The sequence below is a fragment of the Pteropus vampyrus genome, unplaced genomic scaffold (genome assembly GCF_000151845.1).
Source record: "Pteropus vampyrus isolate Shadow unplaced genomic scaffold, Pvam_2.0 Scaffold16, whole genome shotgun sequence".
NCBI lineage: Eukaryota > Metazoa > Chordata > Mammalia > Chiroptera > Pteropodidae > Pteropus > Pteropus vampyrus.
In genome coordinates, this window is record NW_011888797.1 from 5,724,559 (window position 1) to 5,738,439 (window position 13,881).

A 13,881-nucleotide genomic window follows, 5' to 3' on the forward strand; every position below is an offset into this window, starting at 1 on the left:
TCCGTAAACACTTCTCTCCCCTCCCCTAGCCGTCCTCGGGCCGCACCACTCTCAGCCCGCGGGGGGGAGCTTTCCCTCTCGCACTCAAAACACCTTCGATCCAAGCTCTCTCCGGCCTCTTTCATCCTAACATGAGGCAACGTGTTCTGTAGTAGGTCAAATCTGTCAGATCTGCTAAAGGAGCCTGAAGCGCCTTGGATTCCCCTCTGCCCCGTGCTGTCTTCCCCCCACTCGCTGGTTATGCGATGGTCACGTCGTGGCTGCTACCTTTGAGTCCCTCCCCGGCCCTTTAAATACCGCGTGGGGAGCCGGGGAGGCTGGGGGTGGTTGGACTGGGGAGTTTTGGAGGTTCTTGTGCTGTGCTGGGTGAGGGGACACGCAGGGACCCTTGACCCAGGCTCACTCAGTCGCCTTTCTCCTCCGGTCGTCTCCGCGCCGGGTCCGGTGCGTATCTATCCCGGGGGAGGGGGTGGCCGGCTCTGAGGTGATGGGCCAGGGTCGGCGGACCGGGACACGTCGCCTCTGGGCAGCCCAGGGGCCTCCCTCCCCTGCCTCACCGCAAAACTCTGCACTGGGACGCCGGGGCCAGCGGCGAGAGGGCCCCGTTTCCTGCTCCCCCAATCCCCTTGCTTGACATCGAACCGCCGTCCCGCGTGGGAGCAGGGCGCGGGCGCCGAGTTGCCACGGCGGGTGTCGGGGTGGCCGCGGGCTTGGGGCCCCGGAGGCGGCGGGGTCGCGGCCGCTGGGCCGCTGTTTACATCCCGCTGGGCCCGTGCCAGCGACCGCTCTGCGAGCGGCTTCCCACCATCCGGGCTCCGGGACGGTCACCTCCTCGCCTGCGACCCCCGGCCCCGCTGGAGTGGGCGAAGCGAACCGCGGTGAGGGCCGGGCGGGGCCCGAAGCGTGTGTTTGGGTTTGTTGCCTGGGTTTCCTCGGCACTCGGCTGGACCTCCGCCGTCCCCTCCCCCAAGGGTTTGTTTTGACAGGAAACGTGCTGCTGGAGGGGAGAGGCTGCGGGAGGACGTGGGCGGGGGTGGGAGGTGCAGACTCCTGTGCGTTCCCTCGACGTTACCCTCAGGGGAAAGAGGCGGGAGGTGCCAGTCAGGCCCAGATCCAACCCCTGGCCTCTCAGGGGTGGCTTGTGTTTTCCAAAGCTGCCCCTCTGGGTGGCACCACTGGGGTTAACAGCGCTGATTTGAGGTGGCACGTGGACGAACAGGGTTATGTGTTTTCGTTAGTGTTAGGAAAAGCTTCCATTAAACGAGAGATTTCACAATGATAAAAGTTTCCTTTAAAAAAATAAATGTATTTAAATGCAAAAATCTGGTAAAGATAAAGAGAAGTGATTGATAAACTAATGTATGGCTCAGGATGGCAATTTGGAAAGAGGTGTGAAGAGTGGTACTCAAATGACCAGTTTGGGAAACGTTGACTAGGATGGTTGTCTTGTTACTTTAACCTTGAAGAAACTAGAAAAATTGTCCTTGTCCCCAGTGGGCTCATCAGTCCCCAAGATCCCGCGGTCTCATGATCTTGTCCTGCCCAGAGACATTGCTTTTTGTTACCTACCATCCATAATGAGGTTAGGATAGTGGTTCTCGCTTTAGGAAGCTCCCTGCTATGCCTTTCCCTCTTGCCTCCAGGGATTTCATACATCACCCTGGCACCCCGAGAGGTGGCCTGACTTGAAGTGGCCCAGAGCTAAAGATACCCAGTCATGTGTGGAAGCAGCTTCAATGCCATTTTGTGAGGGGTTGAGGACTCCAGAGGGGGAAGCACAGGTACTAAAATAGGCCAGTTAGGGGTAGGAGGAGATGTGTTTTCAAGTGTGAAAAGTGCCTAGAAATGTTTCTCCTTGATTCTGTCATGTGTAGTGCGAACATCTGCTTTTTAAAACAATGACTGGTTTGTTGACTTTTATCTAGCTCTTTGTTGGCTCTAACTTGATGAAGACCAGTATTCTCTAGCTGAATGGAGCAGGCACCTATCTCTCTGCTCTGTGGTTTTTGCTTTGCAGCAGATAAATAACTTTTTAGCGCTGCCTTTTGGAACTGGTTATAAAGCAGCATTTTGAAAATGATGCGGATTTTCCACACCACTGCATTTTTTTTTTTTTCAGAGCCCCAGTCTTACTCCTATGACTCCTTTCCCTTTACTACACAAATGTGAATCCTTGTCCTGGCACCTGACCTTGATTGGGTCTTCAAAGATGATTCCTACATGTTTCTTGAAATTTATATTTTCCATGACATAACTTTAGCTGGATGGGTTCCATCCCTCAGAGCACTGCTGGATAATCTGAACAATTCACTTCAGAATTTTTTTTGACTTGCACTAGTTATAAGCAGTTAACCCTTTTGATATTTGGGTTTTAAAACTAGGGATTTTGCAATGCTTCCTGATGGAGGATTTTCAGTCACTCTTGTGGAGCGATTGGGAGTTATTTTGGACAATAGACTCTTTAAGCAATGCCCTTCACGGTATAGCACTTGAGCAGCAGCCACCCCGAGGTAAGGTCAGCTTGCTACCACATGTGCAAATGTTCACATGGTGGCGATGGGTTGATCAATTTGTCAGGGTGGGAATGGAAAGAATGAGTACCACATTTTCTCAAGCTATCCTAGAGTGGTAGAAAGCATGGGCTTTAGGGATCCACTACCTGGATTTGAGTCGTGCCTCTGCTGCTGCTGTGAATCCTTGGGCAAGTAATTTAACTTCTCTGAGTCTCAACTTCTTATCTATAAAATGGTAATATAGATAATAATGATACCTTAGCTAGCAAGGTTATAAAATGAAGATTCAAGGAGTTAAAATATTTAAAGCACTTATGGGGGTCTGGGTCGTAATAAACACTTAGTAACCATTAGCTTTAGTTGTTATTTGCTATCAGTGGGCTTTAAGAGGTTAGAAAGATACAATGTAACTGTTTCTTTAAGCGCAGGAACTGTGTATCTTTGCTAGTTTGAATTATTGGTGCCTTAGAAATAGGTTGAGGTAGGCACAGAGAATTAAAGAATGGAGACAGAGCTCCTTCCTGCAAGCACCTTAAAATTTAGTGGGGAGACTAATATGCAGAAACAATCATAGTACTTTGAATGACTGCATAATGAGAATATGAGTAATGTGAATGAGGCAGAAGAGAAGGAAAACCTAAGTTGTCTTATGAATAGGTGTGTTGCTTATTTTGTTCATCAATGATAACCATTGAGCTCTATTCCAGGAAGGATTCTGAGCTCTAGATGGCTAATACAGGTGGAGTGAGTGGGGAATATCAGAGAAGATGACTTTGAAGTTGTAACATTTCGAATCTGAACAATAAGGGGCCAATCATGTAATCAGGGAGAACATCCTAAGAAGAGAGAATAACAAGGTACAAGTACTCCAAAGTAGGCAATTTTTCACGTCTGAGGAACCCAAAGAAGGCTGGTATGTCTGGAGCAGGAAAGGTTAAGGGGAGTGGTACAGGATGAGGTGGGCAGAGTCCAGATCAGAGGGACTGTCAACCACTGCCAGGAGACTTCTTAGGACAAGGGAAACCACCAGGAGAAGAACTCTTAAAAGGGATAGATTTTTCCTCTTCGGAAGGGCTCTGGACTATTTCCTCTTATTTTCTAGGCACTATTCAAAGACATTGAGACAAGTTTGACTGTCTAGAAGAACTTTTGTAATAGAGTGGCATCTAAGCTATCACAGTGATGGGAACAATCAAAATCTAAAAACTGCAGGAGACTACACTACTCCAAATTAGACTTGAAATTTCAGTTCAGTACTTAATCTCTTTTAACCTTTTGCTCAGAAATAATTTCAAACCTACAGAAAAAGTTTCAAGCACAGTACAAAAAACTCCCTATTGTCTACCTTTTACTCTTAGTCTCCTATTAACAGTTTGTTCAGTATGCTTTATTGTTTTCTCTTTCATTTGAATCATTTGTGAGAAAGTTGCATACATCATGGCCCTTTAGTCCTAAATACATAATCTCAGTACACTTATCAACTTCAGGAAATTAAATATGTAATACAGAAGTAGATTCAAGTATTGCTACAATGTTCTCAATTGACCCAATAATGTCCGTTTTCCCCTCCAGCACAGGATCCAGTCTAGGATCATATATTGCACTTAGTTGTCAAGTCTCTTGTCATCTGGAACATATCCTAGCCTTTCTTTGTTTTTATGACATTGACATTTTTGGAATTCATATCTTCTTTTAGTGAGAATAAAATAATAATTGACAGATTGACATTTTTGGAATTCATAACTTCTTTTAGTGAGAATAAAATAATAATTGACATAGATTATTTTAATTAATCTTCATGAGAATTCTACTAGGTAGATACTATTATTATCTCCATTTTAAAATGATAAATTCCCTGTCTCCAGCCATTACATAGCAAGAATCAGGATCAGGAACCCAGTCCAGCTGGTTCCAGAGCCAGTGTTCTTACTGCTTCAGTGACGTGTACATTGTCGCTAGTGGATCTTTGCGATCCTGAACCAGTGTAGAATCATTTACAGAAAAGAGTTTGCTGTAGAAAGGAAATAAAATCGGCAGTCTGAACACAGATTGAAGAATCAACTAGCAAATTAAAAACCTATCTCCCCTCCATCTGCGGTGGAACAGAGGACTAGTCCCTTCGGGTCCCTATATCCATTCTCTCCTCTCTAAAATGTCAGTGGTCATACTGCCATTCATTCATCCAGTTATTCATTCAACAATAAGTATTTAAGTGTCTGTTGTATCCCCATCATTGGTCTTGGAAGTAATCATATAATATTGCATTTATTATTAAATGTGGAACACTGCGATGAAAATGTGATTACTCTTTTTGAACAGTGACCCACTCTGGTGTTGGAGGCTTCGCTTTGTGTTATCCTCTGTCTTCACCTTTGATTTTACCTTTGGCCAGTTAGTAAATCCTCCAGGTGGGATGAGATGTGGTCTTCCTGAAAAGTTGTATGGTTTGCTTGCGAGTCACAGCGGTAAAGGTTAAGTAGATCTAAGTTTGTCAATTTGAGAAGCATTGCGTTTCTTAAAGAATCAGCCTGGTTTCATTATCATTGTTCTAAGAGAGAATCCAAAATAGTTTTAAAAGCAGTTTAATTGCATTCACTGTCTTTCGAGTCAAGTAGCTCTGTCCCCAAATGACTTACATGGAAACAAACCCAAGACCAAGAAAAGTAAGAACAGATGTGAAGGAACTTGCAGAAGACCATTTACACCAGGATGGGCCATTTGCTTTCAGCTTTTGTATTTCAAACAAGTGCAAGAGTTCTGTCCTAGGTTAACTGCCAGCCATGTTTATCTGTAGGGAAACATGCTTTTATCATCACAGGATAAAACTGTTCTTCTCTCTAGTTTTTAATGCCTGAAATGATGATAACAAGAAAAGCAAATAATGCTAATACTAGTGAACATCTATATCTTGTTTACTGTGTCAGACACTGTTCCAAGACTATATACATTGACTAAATGAAATCTCACTCCAACACTATGGATTAGGTATTATTCGTATGCCAATATAAAGAAATAAGCAATTTCCTAATAAAGTAATAATGGGCATTTTGGCTTCAAAGAAAACTTTCTGCTCACATGCATTAAAGCCCAGTTTGCTATGGAGGCTTCTGCCAACTAAACAAGAATTTCTAAACCATTTTAAGCTTTTACGTTTTCTGTAGCATCCCTGGGCCAGAAACTCTACCTTCAGTGAATTGTTGGGGGAAAAAAATGTAGTTGCACATTATTAACCATTCCTGCCATTTCGTTTTTCAGAACATCTAGTGATGCCTCATGGAACTCTGAGTTTATAGCATTTTAGCAGTTCCTAGCAGAAAGGGACCTTATAACTGGTCCCACCTGCTGAAAAATGAGGTGAAGGGAACAGATGCGATATGCACATTAATGACAGACTCAGGCTTCAGACTCTGGACTTCTAACTTCTAACCTAAATCTTTTCTTTTTTAAATCATTGTACTTTGCTGCCTTGTTAAACAATTTAAAAACCTATGAGGGATGCTGTACAGCTGGAGTAGGAAACTAAATGGATAGTTCATAAATTCTAATGGATGACTTTATGGTTAAATAAATCCAATGGATTAATGTATGAATTAATCTAGTTCATAAATTTCAATGGGTGGAAAGCCTTTATTCAGCTTTACTTGGAAAAACAGCCAAGTGAAGAGAAATTAAGAGCAGAACATGCATAGCACAGTTGTTACAGTGGAGTAACTGAAAAAGATAATAGAGTGGAAACAAAATTTAAGATATTCAAATCAGAGTGTGATAAAGACCAGGGAATAGTGAGTCTTAAACCTAATAAGGTAGGTTTAGGTGGTAGGTTCTCTGCTCCAGGGTTTGAACTTTGGACCTGTAAATGTGTAGTGATATCAGTTTGCAAATGTTCTGGTTGAAGCTGTACCAAATGAGAGTCAATGATGCCGATTCAGCTGACACCGAATGAATACTTGTCACATTCTTGACACTAGCGGTGGATGAGACACAGTCCCTGCCTTATTAAGGAGTGTTGGAAGTAGCTGCGGGAGGAAAATCTCTGCACAAGGGACTAAACAGTGTCGCGGAGACACAGGAGATATGCCACACATGTACAAAGAAGAGTGTCCTTAGCTCTGGCCAGAGAGTAGAGGGAGGGCTTCCTGGAGAAGGTCGCATTTGCATGAAATGCCATCAGTGAGGAGTAAAACGTTGGCAAAGAAAGAAAGCGAGAAGGAAGGGCAAGCATTCTATTTAGGATTTCGGGTTTGGTGGAAGTGAAAGGATTAGAACAGACCCTTTTCTTTGGTCCTCTACATCCTCCCTGTTGCCCCCCAGCAGATGGGAGTTAAAGCGCAAATAGAATCTAGTTCGTATGGGGTAAAGTAGGTTATTTCACCACTGAGGATGCAAAGGGTTCAGGGCTATTTTATAGCCTGTGTTCATGGTGGTTGGCCTTTGAACTCTAGAATAAGGTGAATGTCCCTACCTGGTAGCTTTCTGGCAGCTACACTCAACTTCTTGTCCTTCAGTCTGTAGAAGCAGCCTTCAAGTTAGTGGTTTTCTGTTTGAAAAAGTGGTGGGCTAAGCAAGGGCGCATTTTATGAGTGGCAGGACTGAAGAAGTTTGTTTAGATAAGGCCAGGTACAGGTGCCCTTGGGTTTTCAACTGCTTATAGGTCCCTTCCAGAGCCATCTTTGTCTCTGCTACCCAAAGGATAAAAAGTGGCACCGTATGTCTCAAAAGGCTGGATTCCCCCTTAGTCCCAACCCTGCCTGCCTCTCCTTTCTCATACTTCCTCAGCAATGCCTTGTTTTCCCTTTTCTTGTCTTCCAGCATCTGGCACACACTGTTTTTGGTTACTGGAGTTAAGAACTGTGAGATTAGGGCCCTGTTTGTTTTGTTTACTGTTACTCTTCCCAGTGCCTGGTACACAGTAGGCACTCAATAAATACAAAAGGAATCATTGAAGAAACTGCAGGTATTTCCAGGCATACTGTTGTGGTTTCTCATTCTGGCAGCTTTCAAAGCTCTGAGAACCTCATTGCATTGGCTGGTTCAGGTTCAAAGAGACTCAGTGAACTCTTGCTATCATTACTCTCCATTCAGTATTCGAGATGCCTTTCTCCTCGGTCCCAGGTTTCCCCTCAGTGTTAGCTAACACCATACTCCTATCAAGGCCAGCTTTCTCATGGGCCTGGCTGAGGCTCCTGGGCTCATCAGACCTGTGTGCAGGATGGCCTTTCTAGGGGGTAATTGGTTCCAACTGCCCCGCCCTGCCCTGGGAAGCAATCTGGTGTCCCAGAAACGACAGCGAATGTAGAGTCACAGGGCTAGTCTTATGGCATAGTAAGTCCCCTTGTCCCTTGGAGACTGTTTCCCTCACCACCTATGAATTGGGATCTTTTGTGCCTGTCCGTTTATTGGTGGTAGTGGGTACTTTGTAAATTGTCAAGTACAAAGCAAATATCAGGATCTTCATTATCATGGCAGTTCACCTGAAAATGGAGAACCTACAGACTTGCCAGCCAGAGATTTTAATTGGCCTTCTCCTTTCCCCAAGAGGCTCACAGACAACTAACGAGGCTGATTTCAAAAATACTTTATTTAAAATAGATATAGGAACAATAATAATAATAGCTAACATTTGAGCACTGTACTAAGCACTTTAGTAAGATGAATTCTATTTCATCTTCAAGCAACCCTATGAGATTAGTCTTTCACCCCAGCTTTACCGATGAGATAGGTATTTCAGTGACTTCCTCAAGGTCACATGACAAAAGACCAAATGAGCTTCTAACCTAGGCAGTCTGACCACAGAGCCCAACACTCTTAGCTTCCCATGAGGAGGACAGTGTGTCCTACACATTGTTTTTTTAGGATCTGTTATTTCCCAAGGTCGACATTCACACTTAGTATGTCCCGAGTAAGCTGTGGAATCTCTTTTCCGGAAGGCAGTCTTGAGGGCCTAGTGATAGCCTGGCTTGGATGCTATGGGAAGCATGAGGTAATCTGGGGACCTCTCCAGTGCTGTGACACATGTGGCATGGCTGTCTACACTGGAGGAAGCATCAGCCCCACTGATGGAAGTACCACAGAATGTTGATGCAGGGTCTGTTTGTCTGTGCAGGTACTATCTCTTTACCCACACTCAAGTGACAGAAAATGCCCTTCAACGGTGAGAAGCAGTGTGTGGGTGAGGACCAGCCAAGTGACTCAGACTCTTCCCGGTTTTCCGAAAGCATGGCTTCGCTCAGTGACTACGAGTGCTCCAGGCAGAGCTTTACAAGTGACTCCTCCAGCAAATCCAGCTCTCCTGCTTGTAAGCTGACGGGAGCAGAGCTGGGGGGCTATGCGTGGTTCTAGATATGTGTTTTGGTTTTAAAACTCAGAAATGACTGAGATTAGAGTACAAACTTCCTCTCCTCTCTAGATGGACCGGAATAGCACTGCAGAGGCACTGCCACTGTCCTGTACACATTCTCAGGAGTAAATAGCCACTAACGTTTACAACCTGCCCATTTTTATTTTTATCACTGTCTCTGACCTGCTTTGGTTTGACTATAAATCAACCCTACCTGTCTCTCTCGAGTAGTGGAAAGCCACTCCTTCTTGAGATCATTTCTTGGGCCACATTCAAGGATAAATTCAAATTGGTCTGTTCTGATTATTTCTGATTTACATGAAAGGAAACTTGCCTCAATTCAAGGGTCAGGCGGGAAGTGAAATAATCTTAAGAATTTCCTGCCGATTTCAAAAACTGTTGTGTAAATCTCCCCAGAAAAGGTCTCATAAGAATTACTACATTCAAGGTATGAGAAAGAGTTAAAAGAGTGGCCCCAGTGAAGGGAGACACCTTTTTCCCTTTTTTTGTGTGTGGAACTAGTGATGTGTATAGCGGGCGTGTTTGTCATTTTTTTTTTTAAGCTTTTCAATTGGCATGTTGTATAGAAAATATAACACTTAAACTGACAAAGCAAATGCAGAAAAAAATAACTAATGTTTAATAAGATCAGAAGCTCACTTCAGAAAAGTTTATTTGTATTTATTTTAAATTTGTATGTTCTCATTTTTAAAAATCGAAAAGTTGGTAAGTATAGAGAAAAGACAATATTGCCTATAACATCACCCAAAGATGACAGATGGCAGCACTTTGTCATATCTTCATTCTTCACATAGACATATGTGTGTATATGTGTGTGGACTCTTTTCACTTAGTATTATAACTAAAACATTTACATAATGTATTTTTAAAATATTGTTTTTACGACTACTTACTACTTCAAGTGACAACACCGTAAATCTGTTTAACCATTTATTTGTCATTGGACATTTACTTTGTTTCCATTTTTTTACTGTTACAAATAGTGCTTTATGAACATCTTGTTGCATAAAGCCTTTCCAGGAATTCCTTAGATGAAATTGGATTATAGAACCAAAGGGTATGGACATTTTTAAGGAGGTTCCTTTTTTTTTTTTTAAGGGGGTTCTTAATGGGAAAGGGAATGGCAAAAGAATTTACTAGCAGCCCCCTCGCTTTCTGTTGCTTTTTCTTACTCTTTATACTATATACAGGGCTGATGCCTCTAAAAGGGTACCTAAGAATCCTGAAGAAGGGTTTTACTGATTCTGCGTATCACATCATTCCCTCTACCACCACCTCCTCCACCTTAAAATTATTTTAGGTAGCAAAGTATTGCTAGTGAGTACTGTTGTTTGAAGTAATGATTTTTAATTAATAGAAGTTAAGAGTTCCAACAGTGATTTCAAAAGGATATGATTTATTTGAATAATTTTTTAGAAGAATCTTTAGAAATAAGCAGAATAATTATTTACTACCTACTGAAAAGTAGATTGTACAGGTTATTTTATTTTAATTAGCTACATTTATTGAGTCTTACTGTGTTCTTTTCCTAAATTATCTTATTAATCACCTCAGGACAGCCCTGTAAAGAGGTCAGTTATGCCTCAGTCAAGTCAAATGATAACTACAGACTGGAAAAACTTAGGACCGCACTTAAGCATTATACTATACTGCCTATGCTTTTAGAAATTATGGTTTTAAAAAATCAGTCATTTCATATCAAATCTGCTCAAATTAATGTTATGAATTACAGAATAAAAAGTAGTCTTATTAATTTTCAGTATACGATATGTAATAAGTACAAATATAATAGGCACTGAAAAATTGAGGTGATTTAATTTTTTAAAATTAATTTGTGATAGCCTATATGAATAAGATTATGTCAAAAACATTTGAAAATTTATTATCAATACAGTAACCAAAGCTATCCAAAGAGTTCTTAAAAGTTTTGAAGACTTAAGTATCAAGACAGAAGAATTCACCTATTTTCATATATATCCTTCTTACTCGTAAAACCCTGAAAATATATGTTGAAATAACTTACACTCAGTGTGCATCAGGAGGCTTCGCTGAATGACAACTTCTTTCTCCATTAACTGCTTCGTTTTTCTTTCAGCCGCTAGCCCTCCCAGAACTGTAACATTCGATGAAGTGATGGCTGCAGCAAGGAACTTAGCAGACATGACTCTCGCTCATGAAATTGCTGTGAATGAGAACTTCCAGTTGAAACAAGATGCCCTTCCTGAGAACAGGTAACCTTGAGGTGTTCGTTGTACATAAACTGTGCTGCAGGTTGTGTGTGTGCACGCACATGTATGTGCGCACATGTGCGCACACACACATATTCACACTGATTCCTGGAAGTTCTCATATAATAGCCACTAGAAGTAAACATTTTTGGTTCCCTAACAAGTCTTATACTTGTTCTTGAAACAATTCCTCTAGGGTACATGTTACCCATGATCTTTAGAAGTCGCTTATCTGTCACTCCCTGAGGGAAGCTTTTCCTGACACTCTTGAGCCCACTCCACTACATTATATCCCCTTGCTAAAGACCCCTTACCTCTCCTTTGTTAAGACACATTGGAATTTTATGTTCAATGTCTGTCTTTCTCACTTGACCAAAAGCACCATTAAGGGAGGAACTAGTTCTATATTGTTTGCTCCATCCTATTGCCTAGCAGGGTACCTGACATATAGTACAGACTCAAGAAATATTTGTACATTGACTTATTAAAGACTAATATTCAAGTTGTAAAAGATAAAGAAATGCAGCTGAGTTGCCAAAGTGCTAAGAATAGGTGATCCAGAAGCCTCTGGAGGTAGGAATCAGCTGCATAGGCACCCCTAGTTAACCTTATTCCCAGGGGACCTCTAGTTACAGTCACAGCCTTATGTCCTACTTCACTCTCTCTTGCTTCAGTGGGTGGGACAAAGAAGAGAAAAGGTTTGTGGCCATTACTACAGGTAAATCATCTTTAGAGGTAAAGTTGGCTCATGGATGATGGCACTGACTCTTCAACCTCACAGTGCCATTTATAAACCCAGAGGCATTCTCTCTATCAGTTAAGAGAACTTACAATATTTGATTTCATTCAGAACTTTTTTGTTTGTTTGAAAACAGGAAAATAGTAAATATAAAAAATTCGTTTAATTTAAATGGGGATCATAATCCTTCTGCTCCTGGGGATGTTGTTTGTAATAATCCTTGATCTTTTTTGAGCTTACTGGCCGAAGTAGGTGTATCTGGTTGTCCATGGTAACTGCATTTCATCATGCTCATTTATACCAACTCTGCTGCTACACCCTTAGGCCAGGCCACCATCTCCCAGTCCTAACTAGTTGCCCCTTCTCTATTCTTAAGTTTTTCCACATCCACACAGTAGCCATAGAGCTCTTTCTAAAGGGTAAATCAGATTAGATCATTTCTTTGCTTAAAATCCTTCAATGGTTTTTTAGTACACTTAGAATGAAAATATAAGCTCTTTAGTGTGGCCTGCAAGACCCTCCTTCGCCAGCCTGTCGCTTACTCCTTTCTCTCCCTCTTGTTGTGCTTCCTTGCTCATCTCGGGGTCTACCAGCTGGACCCTGTCCCAGAGACTTTGTCATTCTTTTTCTTTTTAGTATTCTTCCCCAAGATCCTCACTGGCAGCTTTCTTTTGCCCGTTCAAGTCTCAGTTCAAAGGTCACTGTCTCAGAGAAGCGTTCTTCAGCCACTCAGCTAAATTGTTACCCTCTCCTTCACTGTCTACCACATTGTGTGACTCTGTCTTCCTCGTAGCTCTGCAGTTGTCTTATTCATTTTTAATGTTTTGGTTTTTGGTTTTTTGTTTTTTGTTTTTTGGCCTTTCTGTCCCTGCTAACATATACGCTTTCTGAGAGCAGAGACTTTCTTTTCACTATAATATCCCAAGAGCCTAAGACAGGGTCCACCACATATTGAATGTTAAATAAACATTTATTGACTGGCTAATAAAAATGGATGTTTGAAGTTAAAATTAGTGTGTTTTATGAAGTATAGCAAAGGACAACTGGCGAGTAATTGTACTTTAAATTTAAAAGTTGCGAATATAGACCCTAGTGAAGCTACTTTAGGATCAGACAGACCCTGGGGTTTGAATCCTGACTCTGCTGAGACCATATCTGAGCCTCACATTCCCCAGTGATGGGATGGGGACTACAGTACTCACTTCAAATGCACGTGCATTGGCATGCAAGTGCCTTGCACAGAAGTACTTTGATACTATGAAAAATATGGATTCTGTTCTGTTTATTTTCTCTCATGGCTAGAAAATGCAAGCAAGGGGCGCAACATGGAGAGTTAGGACACGCAGAGTTATTACCTATGTTTGAAAATGAAATAGCCTATTATGAGCTGGTGATTTTTAGATGACTCTCTACAATAGCCAAGTCATTACTTTTTAAAATATGGATGACTCATATTTTACCAAATACTTTCTTTGGGGGAAAAAACTTATAAAAATAAGTCAGATTTCTAATACCCAGTCGGAATGCTTATAAATGATATAATTGATCTCATCCCTCCACTCCACCCCCAGAAAATTAAAGGCTTCAAAAGTATCTTTCGGCCTTTAGGAAAACTTAAATTTAAATTCAGATGTCCCTACGGGAGCTATACAGTTGTTTTAGCTCATTCCTGATTGGTCCATTCAAGCCAAGTACATGAGGCTTGTAAAGTCAAGAGCAAAAGTCCATCCCAGCAATGTTTGCCTTTGTAATTCATTTGTTCTGTAGTTGCTCAAGAGAGTCTCAAACATTGGAAATGGCATTTACGCTGAACAAGTATAAGCATTTAAAATTGCTGAGTAGAATATAGTATTTGCAGTTGTAGAAACAGTTTCAATACATTCTTCAGAAAGCTAATTTTCATTTCTCATAGCATTATTGTATATTTAGCTATTTGTACTTTAAAAAGGAAAATGAGGAGATATGCCTAACTATCACATTATTAACTCACACACCATGCATTTGTTGAGCACTCAGTATATGCCAGGTGCTGTGCTAGGTGCA

The 13,881-nt window shown here is 41.8% G+C and overlaps 1 protein-coding gene across 1 annotated transcript in view; it reads left to right on the forward strand.

Moving 5' to 3' along the window:
• Positions 1 to 315: 315 nt before the first annotated feature.
• Positions 316 to 13,881, forward strand: part of TCP11L2 (t-complex 11 like 2) — a 36,943-nt gene continuing 23,377 nt past the window's right edge. The window contains exons 1-3 of the mRNA XM_011386990.2: positions 316 to 444; positions 8,617 to 8,808; positions 10,967 to 11,102. Of these exons, the coding sequence (XP_011385292.1) occupies positions 8,652 to 8,808; positions 10,967 to 11,102 (293 nt within the window). The 5' untranslated portion in view covers positions 316 to 444; positions 8,617 to 8,651. The remainder of the gene's footprint in view (positions 445 to 8,616; positions 8,809 to 10,966; positions 11,103 to 13,881) is intronic.